General features: G+C 40.2%; 1 protein-coding gene across 7 annotated transcripts in view; it reads left to right on the top strand.

The window, feature by feature from the left end:
• Nucleotides 1–18,681, top strand: part of ABLIM2 (actin binding LIM protein family member 2) — a 239,178-nt gene that overhangs the window by 152,141 nt on the left and 68,356 nt on the right. For 6 of the 7 annotated variants that reach the window (XM_032767238.2, XM_032767235.2, XM_032767233.2 and 3 more), the window contains 3 exons: nt 1,070–1,128; nt 9,238–9,315; nt 13,804–13,950. In XM_032767238.2, coding sequence (XP_032623129.1) covers nt 1,070–1,128; nt 9,238–9,315; nt 13,804–13,950 — 284 coding nt within the window. The remainder of the gene's footprint in view (nt 1–1,069; nt 1,129–9,237; nt 9,316–13,803; nt 13,951–18,681) is intronic. The other variant, XM_032767236.2, reaches the window with a different exon arrangement.

The following is an 18,681-nucleotide window of genomic DNA, read 5'->3' as shown; positions in this document are numbered from 1 at the left end:
CATCGTTTTTAAATTTAAATTCTCAAGATAGAACTATGCTCTTCTTTGAAGCTTGATTGCTAATGTGTTCCAAAGTAAGACTACTTTGTGTTGTTTCTTTCTAATGTTTACTGTACCATAGCCCTCTGGTTTTAATGTATTATATTTCTAGGCTTGCTTCATTCTATGTTTGTTTCTTGTTCTCTTTGCCTTATACCTGTGATACTCAAACTGCAGCTTGCGAGCCGCAAGTGGCTGTTCAATGTGTCTCCTGCAGCTCTTTGCAACACATGATATTAAAACACTGTGTGATTTAATTATTAACCAATCAGGATGTTTTATTATTTTATTAATCAATCCACGTTATCAGCTTGCACGAAATTAACTTGTTTGCTGTGAGAATATGTATATATATATATATAAACTAAATATGTTCCCTCATACCGTTTAAATATTAATAGTATTATAGTAAGTGAAATAATGAATTCACACTACTGTGGCTCTTTTGATTAATGTTGATGGATAATTGGGCCTCTGAACCACTGAGGTCTGAGTATCACTGCCTTATGCAATCTCCCTGAATTAATTTAATGTGGTAGTATTTAACTTATGTCCCACTTATAAGTAGGGAATGCAAGAAGAATGTTAATTTAATGAGCAATTAAGATAGCAGGCCGGATTATCAGCTAATATAAATCAGCATAAATCTATAGAACGATGGCATTTTACACCAGCTAAGAATCTAGACCAAAGTATGTACATTATTCCAAAGATAATGAGGGACATAGAGTTTTTTGTTTGTTTTGATGGGTAGGGGGTTGTTATAGCTTAAAGAGTTTTCAAAGAATTAAAAAAACAGCTAAGTCTATTTAAAGATTTCTGAGTATCCCAAAGTTGTCATATTTTGACTTAGAAACCATGGGTGAAATCCTAGCCCTGTTGAAGTTAATGGCAAAACTCTCACTGACTTCAGTGAGGCCAGGATTTCACCCCGGTTTCTATGATTACTGGAGATCAGTGTTCTGCCCTTCACGCTGAAAGCTGCATTTTACAGGACAGAATTCACCAGAGTGCTGGCTTTTATTTTCAGGTACTTCCATTTGGCATCCAGCCTGTAGACAGGCAGCCAAGACTGAAGAAAAAAGCAAGGTAAATGAAGCATCTTTTAATCCTGTTTTAATTTATTACATTGTCTTACTATTCTACTGGCCACTGAGAGAGTTAACCACAGTAACTTTAAATGACAATACAGTTGGTACAGTAGTAATTTAGAGTCTGTATTTTAGCCAGTCAGTGATTAAAACCTATCCTTTAAGGAAATTCTTGGCTTGAAGTATATGAATAAACTCTCTGTCATTAGATTAGGATGTAATGAAAGATTAGTGCATCGGCTAGATGGCTATATATAAAATATTATTGGAATCCACTATATTTTCCTTTCCTAAAAATCGTTTTGTAGCACCTTTTTTTTTTTTTTTGTTATTTTTAGAGCTGTCATACTTAATCTAATTTAACCTCTGATATTAAATAAATACTAACTAAGATTTGTGTGGTAGAAAGGGGATGATGTCTCTCTCTGTGTGTAGTGGAAAGAAGAAGGAGTTCTGGGAATCTTAATAATTACAAGGATGGTTGATGGATGAGCTGACTCTGGAAAATGAAAAATTAATCAATAATTAGGGACATGGTCTGTCTCGACTAGTGAGACTGAGACACTACCATCTTGCTTAATGGAGTGAGGCCAAATGTGGGGTCTTTTGGATTGTTTTCTCTAGATGCATCTGGTGGTAGTCTTGTTTGAAAGAACTTTGATTTGGCCTGAGAAAAATTATATGCCAAATGCATGGGACAGGACAGAACAGAATTCAGGGCAGCAACTATGAAAGGAGATGCTTACATATCTGGTGTGTTAGCAATTACATCTCTGACTGAAGTACAGCTTTGAAAAACATTATTTTTGGCTTCATCCTAAAAGGTCACGGTCCCATGTATTTAGGAGGGATAAATGATTGCTCTGATCCATCATTTTTGGAGAGCTCTGAACTCAAATGAGTGTTTAAAATGTAAAGTAGCCAATTAACCTTTTGCCTCATAAATTTCAGTCAATAGCAAGTGGTAATTTAGGATAGAAAACAAAAGAAAAAATATTTCCAAATGATCTTTTTTGACAACCGAGTATTTTAGTTGGTATAAGTGCTATTGATTCAGCATAACAGTATAGCCTACATTTTCAGACTTGCACAGCATTTTACTCCCAATTCATTAATAGAAGTTGATGCTAAAACTCCATGCAACATTTTGAAAATGTAGAGATGGATAAATTTAGGAACAGAATTATATGATGGGGGCACCTGTGATAGCAGGGAACTGGACTCACTTACACAGGATGTCATTCCAGTCAGATGTTCCTATGTAGTTAACTATTTTTTTCTCTTTAAAAGAAGGACAGTAGACATTCTTGTGGTGGCCTGGTGCTAGCTGGGCTTTCCCCTAAGGCACAGAAAACACCCTCTTGGGACATTGTTTAAAGACTGACACATTATCCAGACATTTCTCAAGTGCTATGCAAGTGCCTCTAATCTTGAGCAGAGTGAGGATATGTCTACACTACGGGATTATTCCGATTTTACATAAACCGGTTTTGTAAAACAGATTGTATAAAGTCGAGTGCACACGACCACACTAAGCACATTAATTCGGTGGTATGCGTCCATGGTCTGAGGCTAGCATCGATTTCTGGAGCGTTGCACTGTGGGTAGCTATTCTGTAGCTATCCCATAGTTCCTGCAGTCTCCCCCGCCCCTTGGAATTCTGGGTTGAGATCCCAGTGCCTGATGGGGCAAAAATCATTGTCGCGGGTGGTTCTGGGTAAATATCGTCACTCAATTCTTTCTCTATGAAAGCAACAGCAGACAATCATTTCGTGCCCTGTTTTCCTGGATTGCCCTGGCAGACACCATAGCACGCAACTGATGGAGCCCATTCACTTTTTTTTGACGTTCCGCTATGTGTACTGGATTGCGCGACAGAGGCGACACTGCGAGGCTACACTCAGCGGCTGACAGAGCATTCATTTGCTTTTGGCTGATAGCAGAGATGGTTATCATTGTTCAGTACCATTGCTGCCATTTGTAAATTGGCAATGAGAGACGTACTCTTGTACGTTTCTTGATACGTCTGCTGGCTATCAGTGAGTGCCTGTGAGTCGGCCGGAGGGTGCAAAGGCAAAATGGGCAATGACTGTCCTAGTCAATCCCTCCTTTTATGATGATCTAAAATAGAGTCTCTGCATAGAATGTGGGGGCAAGTGTACTAGAGAACGCAGGTGTGTCTGAGAACCAGATGAGCACAGCTTGCCGTGTAATCCCGCAGCAATGATGAGTGCGTGCCTTCACGGGGAAGTGTTGCCTGCTCTCAACAACTGCCACCCTTGCTTTCCTCCTCCCAACCTTCCTGGGGCTCACGTTGCCCTAGTGTTCCCCCATTTGTGTCATTGATACTTATAAGAATGCGGGAATAGAAACAGTGACTTGTTAGTTAGGTGTAATGAGGGTGGACGGAGCCTCCAGCTGCTATCATAGTCAGGCAGGACACGGAGCTCGGGTCTTCTCTGGACGTTCACAAGTCCACGCAGCGGTCAGGTCCTCCAAACTGTCCCTATTTCTCTCGTATCAAACCTTCTCTTTCATCCGACTTCTGCAACCTGCAAAGCTCAAGCTCGCATAATCAAACCTTCCTCCTTGCAACTACCCACACTGTCTGGCATACAGGACGTAAGCAGGGTTGTAACCTCACTAGACTGAGATGTGTGGAGCATGGAGCTGCAGCATACACTGCTCGCTATGACAGTCAGGCAGTACGAATTCTTTTGCTTTGACACATGAAAGGGAGACGGGGTCTTGATGCAAGTCAGCCTCCCATGATTGCATTGAATGATGGACGTGTTAGAGCCATTCTTGTCACCACCTACTGGGAATGACCATGAACATCATTCCTATTTGTTACCAGGTTCCGCCCCGCCCCCCGGCCGGCCTCACCTGGAGGCCAACCAGGTGTATTCGAGCAGCATTCAAGCGTATGATTTTAACCGATCTTGCCAGCCCGTGAGGGAAATGAGATGGCGGATACTGCTCTTGACTGCCGACGGCCTCGCAGAATCCTTCTTTCGCAGCACTTCAGTCTAGACATCAGTGTGTGACGTTTAAAAAAGTCCCAAACGTATTGTTTTTTCTCTTTGTGCTGTTCACGGGAGGGGAAGAAGGGGGGGTACATTGACAAGCTATACCTGAACCACGCCGGGACAATGTGTTTTGAACCTAACAGGCACTGGGAGCTCAGCCAAAACCTGCAATACTTTTCGGACGGACTGGCTGTGGACGGCGGATAAGCTTGAGTCCTCAGTCCCCCTCCCTCCCTCCATGGACCGATCCATTTGATATCTGACCTTCCGTACGCTTGTCATACAGACGGTAGCCTGGAGATGTTTTTCAAATGCTTATGCATTTGTCTCTGTAACGGACGCTCTGAATAGACAGCTTTGCTCCCCATACAGGGATCAGATCCAGTAGTATCCCCGTACGCCAGTCTCATGCAGCACTATCGAGCTCTTTTGTTGGATTGGGACTTGCATTGCCACCCGTGCTGATCAGAGCTCCACGCTGGGCAAACAGGAAATGAAATTCAAAAGTTCACGGGGCTTTTCCTGTTTACCTGGCCACTGCATCTGAGTTCAGATTGCTGCCCAGAGCAGTCACAATGGTGCACTGTGGGATACTGCCCGGAGGCCAATGCTGTTGATTTGCGGCCACACTAACCTTAATCCGATATGGTAATACTGATTTTAGCGCTACTCCTCTCGTTGGGGAGGAGTACAGAAACCGATTTAAAGAGCCCTTTATAGCGATATAAAGGACCTCGTTGTGTGGACGAGTACAGCATTAAATTGGTTTAACACTGCTAAAATTGGTTTAAATGCGTAGTGTAGACCAGGCCTGATAGAGGCTTTCCATGCGTAAACCTTATAAAAGTCAGAGGGAGTTTTGCTTCAGTAAGAAATACAGAACCTGACCAAAAAGCTGTTCAGCACTAATTATCTCTCATTTACTTTTTGTTTTAATTTACCCAGAGCCTTTTTATGTAAGAGAAACAAAAGAGAAGGATGGAATTTTATAAAAGGTAGTGGTGGATCATTAGCACAGCTTGTGAAGGTGACTGTGTGGGATGTGGCAATTGATTGACATTCTAGTAAATGAAGGAGAGCATCAGGGTGATAGTTTTAAAAGAGTGGTTATTTTCTATGTACTGAGCATGACAAATGTATGCAAAGGAGGCAGAAAGAGTAGTATCAGAGGGGTAGCCATGTTAGACTGTATCCATAAGAACAGTGAGGAGTCTGGTGGCACCTTAAAGACTGACAGATTTATTTGGGCATAAGCTTTCATGGGTAAAAAAACACTTCTTCAGATGCATCTGAAGAAAGAGTGGGTGGATGCATGCTCCAGGGCTTTAGAGATGAAGGAGTGGAAGGGAAAAGGTTGCGGAGAAACAGGTGGAGCTGAGGGATACTTTTGTCGTCTAAGAGATATAAGAACAAGCTTTCAACCAGACGGGAAGGAGCCAGAAGAAAAAGAAAAATTGCAAATAAGGAAAAGGAAGGATAAGAGTCATCACAGGAGGACGGAGTTGAAGGCTGGTGGGTAGGCAAATGGGCAAAATGCTGGAAGAAGGGACCAAAAAAGTCAAGCGTAGAGAGGAGCGGAAAGTAAAAGGTTATAATAACATCGACTGAGAGGAGTGAGTTTTGGGGGAGAGAAGTGAAGGCTAAAAGTGACAATCAGAGCCTGATAGAGAAGAGATTGCAAGAGAAGTAATGGACAATGCAGAGAGCAAGGGAAGCCGGTGTGAACAGATATTGATCGGAGAGAGGGAAAATGGAGATGGGAGAGCACAGTATCAAATAAAGAGCAGGTGACAAGAGTGACCGAATCAGCAAGTAGAATTAACAGCACTGGAAGGAAATCGACCGGGATTGTGCCTTAAAATGAGGAGCCAGAGGTTGCCTGCAAAAGAACGTGCCTAGTTGAGTTTCATTACATATATTCAGCCCAATTTGTTGTGCTCTTTTTAGTCACTAAAACAAGCAGATTTGCCTGTGTACACACAGACTGAGGCTTCATTCAAAGCTCACTGAAGCCAATCAGAGTTTGTCCATTTGATCTCAGAGGAATTTGGATCAGGCACCTGTTGCATGCTTAACTGAACTTTAAACCTGCAGTATTGAAGCTTAAGCAAAAACTACGGGCAGTTGTGGTAAGAGGACATCGCTGAGAAACTTTCAAATACAGAACTGTACTGCCACTATTATAGGGTTATCAAGGTTCCTTCCCCACTCTGAACTCTAGGGCACAGATGTGGGGACCTGCATGTGAACCTCTAAGCTTAACTACTAGCTTAGATCTGGTTTTGCTGCCACCACCCAAATTATTTGAGTCATTTGGGAAACTCTGTCTACCTCCCCCCAAGAATATTTCCATCCAAAGTACTATAACCCTTCCCTGGGTAACCTTGAGAGACTTCTCCACCAAGTTCCTGGTGAACACCGATCCAAACCCTTGGATCTTAAAACAAGGAGAAATTAACCATTCCCCCTCCTTTCTCCCCACCAATTCCTGGTGAGTCCAGATCGAAACCCCTTGGGTCTTAAAACAAGGAAAAATCAATCAGGTTCTTAAAAAGAAGGCTTTTAATTAAAGAAAGAAAAGTAAAAATCATCTCTGTAATCAGGATGGAAAAGAACTTTACAGGGTAATCAGATTCAGAGAGCCCAGAGGAGTCCCCTCTAGCCTTAGGTTCAAAGTTACAGGAAACAGAGAGAAATCTTTTAGCAAAGGGAATATTTACAAGTTGAGGAAACAAAGATAAAACTAACATGCCTTGCCTGGCTGTTACTTACAAGTTTGAAATATGAGAGACTTGTTCAGAAAGATTTGGAGAGCATGGATTGATGTCTGGTCCCTTTTAGTCCCAAGAAAGAACAACCCCCAAAACAAAAAGCACAAACAAAAGCTTTCCCCCCACCAAGATTTGAAAGTATCTTGTCCCCTTATTGGTCCTTTGAGTCAGGTGTCAGCCAGGTTACCGGAGCTTCTTAACCCTTTACAGGTAAAAGGATTTTGGTGTCTCTGGCCAGGAGGGATTTTATATTATTGTACACAGGAGGGCTGTTACCCTTCCCTTTATAGTTATGACAAAGATCTTCTGTGTCACCACTCTCCAAACATCATCTAATAATACTCTGCTTACATACCTGATTTTAGTCTTTTTAGCCATGCAATGGAAATTCCCAGTGACGCACACCTTTGTGCTGATTTCTTGGTGAGACAGGGCTTTCAATGTAAATTTTAAAAATAAACAGAGGGATGAAAGTTCTCGAAAGCATCTCAATGATCAGCCAGATATTCCAAAATAGATGGTGTTAGAGTTTTATGTAACTGTTTGTTTAGTAACCCATTACTCAGACTGAATAGTGCCTCACTCGACAAGTTGTCCTAAAGTAATGGGACTACTTGTGGAATGGGGCACTACGTAGTGTGAGGAAGGATCTCACAATCTAGCTCTTAAGATGTATAAACAAACCATAGAAGCAGCAAAAATGCAATATTAACAATGACAATAGGAAAGTATCACTATTTTTGTAGAGACACATTATATAGAGCCATCAAGTTTTTTTCTGTTTGGTAAGGTAGTGTCATGTTATAGGTCAAGATTTATTGTAAAATTCTTAATCAAATTCTATAAATTATTTAGTCAGGACCTTTTTGAAGTCAACTATACTGGATGTTTCCTGCAGACAACTGTGAAATTAGACCCATTCTGTGGTTGTACCTAGAAGGTGGAAGCTACTATCAGTAACGAACAGGATAGCTAGGACAATAACTAGATCTGACAACTTAATACTACTAATAATCCACTTGCAATCAAGCACAGGTTTCACCATACAAGCAGAAAATATTTTATGAGGAGCTAATGTACATGCCTGAAGGATAATGTAGGGAATAATTGTTTTCATTATTTCATCATTTAAACATGTGGATCTCACAAGTCGGTTTCGATTTTAATAACAACTGTCAAGAACGTTCATTTCTTGTTGTTCTTGTGTCTCACAGACCTTTTTTTTTGTTTATAATTGATGCTACTTTTCACAATAAAGGAAACTGTCAAAAACATTGCAGTGAAGTTCTGTCATGACTTAGATGACATTCTAAATGAAGTAACTAGTTTAAAAAAAAAAACAGGTAATACATGCCCTACTAAGATTGACATGAATATTAATCTGTTGTACTCAAAATAAGAGAGCAAAAGAGACAGGGGCCCAGATCCTTGAAGGTGTTTAGGCACTCAACCCCCATTAATTTCAACAGAAGTTAGAAATCTAAATACCCTAGAGCATCTGGGCCTGAGTCTTTTTTGCAATCTGTCTGCTTTATTTGCAGTGCTCTAGGTGCTGTTTGCTGGCTGCCAATTAATTACTCAGCACCATGAGACACTGTAAAAAAACAAATATGAAAATCTGACAACATACACATAGGAACCCAAATTCTGCCCTCATACACGGATGTCATCCCAGCCTCAAAGCTGCTGTAACTGCACCAGCATTAGCAGCCCTCCAGGACCATTCTGGTAGCCCAGGATCACACCACTGGAGTTCATTCTGGTGGGGGGAAGGTAAATGGTATAATGGGATAACTTACTGACCAGTACAAAAATTAATTATTTGGATGATTGGCTAGTCCTCTTTGATGCATATGTTAGTTTTAACTAGAGTAGAACATAGCAATCTTCTTTTCAGTGGCAAAACCGAGCTTAAATGAAAGACTGTTTACAGCAGGGGTCGGCAACTTTTCAGAAGTGGTGTGCCGAGTCTTCATATATTCACTGTCATTTAAGGTTTCGCGTGCCAATAATACATTTTAACATTTTTAGAAGGTCTCTTTCTATGTCTATAATATATAACTAAACTGTTGTTGTACATAAAGTAAATAAGGTTTTTAAAATGTTTAAGAAGCTTCATTTAAAATTAAATTAAAATGCAGAGCCCCCCAGACCGGTGGCCAGGACCCGGGCAGTGTGAGTGCCACTGAAAATCAGCTTGTGTGCCACCTTTGGCACGTGGCATAGATCGTCTTCCTCTGGTTTACACGCTTATTTTCTTAGGAAGCCACCGATAAATTTCCTTTTGCTTTTTGTTTTCTGTCTTAGGAAACTAGAACTTCCTCTGAGAGTGTTATTTCCATTCCTGCTTCAAGTACATCAGGTTCCCCAAGCCGGGTGATCTATGTAAGTATCCCCTTCTGCATGCTACGAGGCAGAAATGAAGATGTACCACTTTTTATTGTTAACTATTGTTTAACATATTCCGTTATTGCACAGAAAGTTGAAATCATCAAAACCTCTTTATTTGTTGATTCTTGCAAATCAGAATTGACATTCTTCCATTAAATTGTTTGAAGACCATAGTTAAAAATAACAGGATATTGGCAGTCTTATTCTTTTCCTTCGCTGTATATTTTTAGGTCTTAGATTACCACTTAGTTTCAGATTGTTCCAAACATGCAAAGTATCTACAAAGGAAAGATAAGTTCAAGTAAATAGCAGTCTCAAAGCAGATTACAGATTTAGATTTTAACTCTACTGATTTAGCAGATCTAAGTTTGACATGGTGAGATTTTTACAAACGTAGGTCCTGATTCTGCAATTAATTGCAAGCAAGCGCTCCTCTGCCATGCACATGTTGCGTTTTCAGGATCACACTCTTTGTAACCTGAAAGAAATTAGAACCTGCTTCTGCTATGAGTGAAGTCAGTGAGAGATTTGCCTCTGAGTTCAATGGGAACAGATTTGGGACCTCATACTAATAATACAGTTGGAAGGGTCGCAGGTGTGAACATGGCATCCTAAAGATATAAAGAACAAGAGGTTCCAACTGAGAGAGTAGCCATAATGAGTATTTAAAATTATTAAATAACTGTTGAAGCTTCTATTGCTTAATTTTTCCAGCCCCTGGTGGGTGTTACTCTCAGTACGTGTTGTGACAGCCATCTGGAGATGATGTTCATAAGCACGTTTTCAAGGTCACAAATGATCAAAGCAGCAAATATCAGCAAAACTGGCACTCGCCAGGCCTGTGCCTCTGGGAACCCTGCAGGATTCCACTTCCTAACCTGCCTGTCCCATACAGTGCCTGAGGCACACAAGTCATGCTCACTGCACACTAGCAACCCCAGAGCGAATAGCTGCAGACAACAGGTTATCAATTTATAATTTGATGTTTATTATATGGAGTGGAGGTGTCTGTACTTATCACACAGAAACCAACAGAGAGATGCCTTGGAGCCAAGGCTACTGTCTTTCCTGAGGTAAAATTTATATTCCTATGAATGGAAATTTTGCTTGACTAAAGCCTGCGTGAGGACAGTAGGGCTTGGCTTGTATAAAGGTCCCTGCCAGTATTTCCAGCTTGCCTTTCTGGCAGGAACTCTATAGAGCTGCAGACTGACATGATTTTGAAACATTTCCTGTAATAATGGCGTGGCCACAACCATCATCAGCACAGACATATCCACTGTGAATTGGGACTGTTCTCACCTAAGCATATTTTCCTTGACTAGATGGGAAATATTTCTCTACCCTTATGCCTTTCTCTTACTTTTTTACTTTCTTCTATTTATTTATACATGTAGTAGCAAATATCTAGCTGTGGTACAGTACTTGTTTTCAAGCATTTTTCTTGAAGTGTATGATTACCTTAAGTATACTTCATGGGCTGCTAATAGTCAAGGACAAACCTCCATTTTCATTCTCTGTCTAAACTATGTTTTTCAGTGTCTCATTAAGTCAGTATCTGTGACATATCTACTTAGGGGGAGCTGGTACTTCAAAAGAAGTAAGCTTGCTATGTCAGTCAGAGAAAAAGATTCCCATGGGGAATGCTGCGTGTCTCATTCTCACATGTATTAATTGTCAGTAAGCTCTGGGATTGTTTAACTCCCATTTAGATATCTGAGAAGAGAAAGGGAGGAGAATTCAAACCAGTTGTTATTGAATTTGAATGTTATCTTGGGGCATTCCCTGCACACTTCTTACAGTGGTGTCTAGAGTATATACACTGCATTTCTCCCTAGCACAAGTATAAATAGCTGCGCAGATGGTGAGGCACTGATTAGTAAAGACACACTTGACCCTGAGAGTATGTACATAGATTCATAGACTCTAAGACTGGAAGGGACCTTGAGAGGTCATTGAGTCCAGTCCCCTGCCCTCATGGCAGGACCAAATACTGTCTAGACCATCCCATAGACATTTATCTAACCTACTCTTAAATATATCCAGAGATGGAGATTCCACAACCTCCCTAGGCAATTTATTCCAGTGCTTAACCATCCTGACAGATTAGGAATTTTTTCTAATGTCCAACCTAAACCTCCCTTGCAGCAGTTTAAGCCCATTTCTTCTTCTTCTTCTATCCTTAGAAGCTAAGATGAACAAGTTTTCTCCCACCTCCTTATGACCCCCTTGTAGATATATCTGAAAACTGCTAATCTGTCCTCTCTGTCTTCTCTTTTCCAAACTAAACAAACCCAGTTCTTTCTGCTTTCCTTCACAGGTAATGTTCTCTAGACCTTTAATGATTCTTGTTGCTCTTCTCTCGACCCTCTCCAATTTCTCCACGTCTTTCTTGAAATGCAGTGCCCAGAACTGGACACAATACTCCAGCTGAGGCCTGACCAGCGCAGAGTAGAGCGGAAGAATGACTTCTTGTGTCTTGCTCATAACGCACCTGTTAATGCATCCCAGAATCATATTTGCTTTTTTTGCAACAGCATCACATTACTTGGCTCTTTACACACCCAAGCAGTGTCTCCCGCATCTACACTGCTGTTTTTAGCCGTGTAATGTCCCACTGCTGGAGCCTTCCATTGTCGTGTGTAGTTTCACACTGCAGTGCAAACATACCCAGCTTCTCCCTGCAGCATATAGCTACATGTGCCCTACACACTGCTGCCAGTAGTGTGCAATATAGACATACCTTAAATGAATAATCTTTACCACTCTCATACTGCATTCCAGCAAAGGATTTATCATGGCATGCATACATACTGCTTTACATGCAAAACTCAACTCAGCCTGAATGACAGAGCTGTGACCAGTACCTCTGTAATGTGTCAGAGCAGAAGGATGAAGTGAAAGAAAGAGTACAGAGAGAAGTTTTGGGGGTTAGGAGCTGTGAACTGATAGTTCTCACACTTCTGAATGTTCACATTAAAACAAAACAGGGACATATTATGGCTTTTGAGGTACAGTCCTTAAGGAGGTGTACGTAGGCTATGCAGCAGTGGAAATCACCGGATGTGTTCTAACTAAGACTGACTGCCCCTGGACTCCCTGTGCTACCTGTTAAAAGGATGTAACAAGCACCATCCCTTCCCTCTTTACTGACACTAAACTAGACTTCACTGGTTTCTTGCACTCTCAGAGGGCTCGATCAAGTGCCCACTGAAGTTAATGGAAATCTGTACTGGTCACAGGATTATGTGTTTACCCCAGACTCTGGGGGTATACTCACGAAGGGAAGACCTGGAGTGAGGTGGGGCGGGTTGAGAAGCAGCTAACAGCTAGAAAGGTTAGATTACCTGAGACAAAATATATTCTGTGTGAGTCAAAGCAGTGGGAAGAAATGTATTTTCTCTTGCAATTGTTTTAAGTGATTTTTTGGAGGATGGTTGTTTTCCATTTTATCTGTGGTCTTTTCCTTTCATGCATATTGTTCCTGGGATTTTGTTTTATACAGTGTTTCTGGAATTTTATAAGGTGTTTTGTTTGTATGTTCAAGTACAGAAATAAATTCTCCTTTTGTTCTGTGTTCTCCAGGGTGATGTTGCATACAGATAAGATGTACACAAAAAGAGAGAAATTGCTTACTTACATTTATCCACCTCAAAATCATGCTCCATCCAAACTGAGGCGTAAGAGGGGTCAGGGCAACCCACCCCGAGTTGTGTAGATACAGCTGTGGAGTGTTGTGAAAGTCACAGGTTTTGTAAAGACTTATAGCCAGATTCTCAGCCCTCATGTAAACTGGCTTGGCTTCATTGGATTCCAGGGAGCTGCACCAGTATTTACAGACAAAGGATCTTAGTTTGGTGCCTTACAAAGATAAATCTTGATCTTGCAAAGAGCTCCATGGAGGTGGAGCCTAACTTCAGTTGCAGGGTAGGAACCATACACGGTAATGTAATTTTACTACAGATTAGTTATACAGAAACTGTAGGATAGAATAAGCAGCTCTTTTGAGTGGGAGAAATTACTGACTAGCAGCATTTCAGCATCTGGACAGGGGATAGTTATGTTGGAAATAAGTGTATGATTATTCATTACCATCTGTAATGGAAAAAGAAAACAAACACTGCAATCCAAAATCACCTTAGAAGAAATGGATTTTTGCCTTGCCAAGGATAGCAAGATTAGCCCTGCTGTCTCTTTGCATAGCTAATTGTCAGCAGGATGTAAATGAAAAAAACCTAGGATTATCCAGCATTACAACTATACATTAAACTTGAATGGCAGAGAAGTCATCAACATATGTAAAGAAAACAACCATGTGCATTTAAGATCTTGTGGTAAGCAATGAAAAGATATTTAAATTCTGAGTCATAAAAAAGTTAAATATTTATTGGTTCTACCACCTATATGAATCTGTCCTTTTCTGGTTGTATCCTGATCGTATTCATTCTTATCTTTTCTGCTTTTCTTTCTTCCTTTTCTTAGGCAAAGCTTGGAGATGAAATTCTTGACTACAGGGATTTGGCTGCTCTTCCTAAAAATAAAGCCATCTATAACATTGCCCGCCCCGATATGATCTCCTATACTCCATATATCAGTTACTCTTCAGATGACAGGCATAGTTATGGGGAGGTACTGAATTGTGTGGTGGTCTTTTTTTTTAAAATTTGTGAATCTAAAAATTAATTTGCATCATTAAACACATCGCTGTGTCTAAGCTATTAGACACTCTTGGAATTTTTGAATTACTTTGTAAAATTGGATTAATGGGAGTTATTTTATGTATTCATAGTCAATTGAATTGTCCATAAAACAAGTGGGATTTCCATTTCATTCTTTAGTTCATAGGAAATAAAGGATAGCTTTTTGTGATCCAATATTTTTTTAAAACAGATAAGATTTAATGAAAGTATGTTTTCCTGCCAAAGAAATTATACTTGCTTGTGGTAGGAAACAGGAACCGTAGCTAATTATAACACAAAGATCAGAAGCCAAATCAAATACCCTTCATGTTTTTATTATATGCAGCATGTTATTTTGGTAACACAACAAAGGTATCATTTTTCTGTGCACAAATTCCTTTCAACCACCCATAATAAAGTTCGTCTTCATGTCATGCATACCCATTGCGCTTTTCATGTACAGAGCTAATGTTATAACATTTTTGCTAACGTAATTTAATACTAATGCTGTTTTATGTGAAACTTATTTTTACATAACTCTTGTCATAAAAGGTAGTATTTCTTCTTCACTTATGTCTGCCTTTCATTTCATTTTCTAATTTCTTCTATAGTTTTAGATTTTTTTAAATTAAAATCTCTACAAAAAATTAATTGCTGTGAACACTAGCTTAACTTGGATATCAATAGATGGGTACAAAGAAATGCTTGAAATAATAGCAATGGAATAATAAAGCCCCAAATCCTGCAAGCATTTATGTATGTATTCTATGCACATGATCTTTAGTTCTGTTCAGAAGGGCACAAGTAAAGAGACTGCAGGGAACTATCCTGCCTTGACAAGGAACTATAAACACCATAACTAGCTTTGTTTCCACATAAGAAGTTTTCTTCGGGATTTACAAAATGCTGACCTCTCCCCGAATTTTAGACAAGCTCATTTAGCCCTTTTCAGTTTCACATCAATTCCAAACAAAAATATGACATGAAGGATAATTTCTATGCTCCTATTAATAATCCACCTGGAAAATGGACTGACAGCTCTGAAACCATCGCTTCCTTGCTGCTGTTCCCAAGGGTCCCACATGCTGGAGGTCTTGCTAGTGGGAATGATGTTGCCACTTTGGCAGTTTGGCTTTCTAGCATCTGCCCAGGTATTTTAAGGGTGCCTGTTAATATTGGTGACAAATGGGTATTTTGTTGCCAACCCACAACTAAGATATAACCCTGAACAATCCTATATGAGTGGTTCAGCAGTTGAATCACAACATGTTCAACATGAAAGGATTTGCTCTAATGGAAAACTGGGACACTTTATTTATGCATCAGATTTAGACTAATTCTCTCCTCAGGATCCAAATATTTCCAGCATCACATGCCCAGACTCTGCCACCCTTGCTCCCAATGGATAGCACCTTATTCCATGAATTGGCTATCTGAAATCATCTAGACTGTGGAGTAAGGTACTGCTCTATGGCAGTAAGGGTATCAGACTCTTCCCATTAAAGAGGGCACTGGAAGGTGTAGTTGGGAGGCATGGTATAGTACAGGGGTGGCCAAACTGTGGCTCGTGAGCTGCGTGCAGCTCTTTTACAGTTAAAGTGCGGTTTGCAGAGCCCCCACTTCCACTCCCATTCTCTGCCTACCAGGCTGGAGGGAGGGGAAAGCTTGGGGCTTCTGCCCTGTGGCGGGGTATTGGTTCTAATGGCTTCTTCCCAGAGGGAAGGGGTTTTCAGGGCATCAGCCTCATGGGGCATGTCAGCCAGGGCTCAGGGCTTCAGCATGAGTGTGGTGGAAGCTCCAGGCCCCAGCAGGCGCACCCTGGCTCTTGAACTTCTGAAGATTGTCATATGCGGCTCAGAGGGTCAGTAAGCTTGGCCACCCCTGGAATAATAATCTATGCATCTGAAGAAGTGAGCTGTAGCTCACGAAAGCTCATGCTGAAATAAATTTGTTAGTCTCTAAAGTGCCACAAGTACTCTTGTTCTTTTTGCAGATATAGACTAACACGGCTGCTACTCTGAAACCTGGGAATAAAGTGAGTGTTATGGCAGAAAGCATAATAAAGCAACAGGCAGAATAGTGTGGTTTTAATAATAAGCATGACGATATGCATAAAATCTGTAAATCCCTTCAGGCATTGAATAAGATTAAGGGTGATATCCTGGCTCCCCTGAAGCCTGTGGCAAAACCCACATTGTCTGCAGTAGGATCAAGATTTCACCCTCGGTGTGGCCTAGGTTAATGAAAAAACACAGGACTCCTTAAATTTCTTCCCACAGGGAGCAGTTCCTGCTAGGGGAATTGGGGGGCTACTTCATGTGTGGAGCCTTAATCTGTTCAATCACACCTTCATTCACCATTAATCATTTGACAAGCTATCACTTAATGGTAGTCCTTCTTTTTTCCCAATACAACCGTGCCATTCCATAACTTTCATTGCCTTATAAAACTGATACCACTTGTTCTTTCCAGGGTTAGGATGTGAGTTATATGTCCTTGTCCTTCAAACATCCATGTGTGTCCCTTTACCTGATGGACATTATGCATCCTTAGATATGCATCCTTAGGGTTTTTAAACAGACTCCTTTTAGTTTCAAGACCAAATAAAATATTTTTAAATGGATAAGAGGAGACTAAGGGAGGATATGATAGAGGTATATAAATTCATGAGTGATGTGAAGAAAGTGAATAAGGAAAAGTTATTTACTTGTTCCCATAATATAAGAACTATGGGCCACCAAATGAAGTTAATGGGCAGCAGGTTTAAAACAAATAAAAGGTAGTTCTTCTTCACACAGCATGCAGTCAACCTGTGTAACTCCTTGCCTGAGGAGGTTATGAAGTCTAGGACTTTAACAGGGTTTAGAAGAGAACTAGATAAATTCATGGAGGTTAAGTCCGTTAATGGCTATTAGCCAGGATGGGTAAGGAATGGTGTCCCTAGCCTCTGTTCGTCAGAGGATGGAGATGGATGGCAGGAGAGAGATCACTTGATCGTTACCTGTTAGGTTCACTCCCTCTGGGGCACCTGGCATTGGCTACTGTGGGTAGACAGGATACTGGGCTGGATGGACCTTTGGTCTGACCCAGTATTGTCATTCTTCTGTTCTTATAGAAACATTTCTGTGAGTGCTACAATTATTTTTAGACTGGTGTTAGCCAAACCATTTAGTCATAAATGCCATTATAAACTGAGTTGTCACTCAGAGCCTGCTGTTTCAGAGATGATATGTAGAGAAGACAAAAGAGCATATAAAATGTTTCTAAAAGTTCCCAATGCTAAAATGCTTCACTATCAATATTTCCTTGTAGTATTTTACTCAGTTTCATTTTGGGTATTATTAGGTTACTTTAAACTAAACTAGCTATGCCAGCGTCAGCATAGTTTAGTGCTAGGCATAAATGCCATGTGTGCTTGATTGCCTGTGACTTAACTAAGCTATTTTAAAAAATAGGGCCTAATTATGCTCTGTAATACCAATTTATTTATTGGCTTCAATAAAATTACTCTGGATTTACAATGGTGTAGCAGAGAGCAGAATTTCTCTCTCAGTTGTGAGAGGAAAATGAGGGAACAGCAAAAATTAGTTGCCAAGTAATGATGCTCTTTAAGGATTAGGGGGGAAATGTACTGATATCTTGGAATACTTTAAAGCAAAGATGGCCTGAGCTTCAAAGTTCCAATCCAAATGTCAGCTGTGTTTAGACAGAGGGTTTGGCATAGGCTTATCTCCGTTTTAAAGTGGTTGCTTTAAACAAAGGTTTTTTCTATTAAAGGTCCAGTCCTTAGTGTAGGATTCAACAGAGTGCAACCTGCCCATAGGATTCTCTTTTGGAATGAAATAATTTTACATCTGTGTAAGGAAGATGTTTCCATTTTACTCCTTCTCATTTTTATTTAAAAAAATCTAATTTGGTATTTGATCTAATTGATCGATGTTCTGTTTTAACTGTGTGTGTCATATGTGTTACACATGGATGTTGATACTGTTAACATAGCATTTCTCACAAATAGCATCATGCATGAATTTTGTATGACTAATTTGTTACTTTGTGTTGCCGTTTGCAGTCACCTCAGTTGCTCTCTCCAACACTTACTGAGGTAATTCCCAGTGCCTTTGTTCTATTCTGGTCTGTTTCCTGATGCATTAAACTTGTTTATAGAGATAATCATCAGAGCCTGAAATGTTGGTGGTTTGCCCCCTGTGTCTGTAGAGCCATGATGTCTTTATAAAGAGATTTCTTTAATATTGCTACTTATATCAAACAACTGCTGTGCTTCTATATTGTCATCTGAATGCATGTTTCATTGATTGTCATCTGCATTTCTACTTCAGAAATAATTACTTCGTGAAATAAAATTTAGATGATCATAACTTTTTCAAATGTTACCCAATAAATTACATTCTGAATTGTAATCTGCTTTTACATTTACAACTAGCATTTTTATTTGACCTGGACTAAGGCCTTAACATGCCTCTTTCTGTCTACTTTCCCCCCACACATAGTTAAACCAACAGTATATACATGTAATTAAATTACCTATATGTATATATGCACACATCTGGGGCCAGATACACAGCTCATCTGTATAGTTCCATTGACTTTAATGGAACTATACCAATACCCAGGACCATCATTGTTGAAGATGCCAGTTCAAGAAATACCACTTTGGAAGCAA

This window comes from Chelonoidis abingdonii, chromosome 5, assembly GCF_003597395.2.
Source record: "Chelonoidis abingdonii isolate Lonesome George chromosome 5, CheloAbing_2.0, whole genome shotgun sequence".
In the NCBI taxonomy this organism is placed as follows: Eukaryota; Metazoa; Chordata; order Testudines; family Testudinidae; genus Chelonoidis; species Chelonoidis abingdonii.
This window is presented reverse-complemented; position numbering and strand designations above follow the sequence as displayed.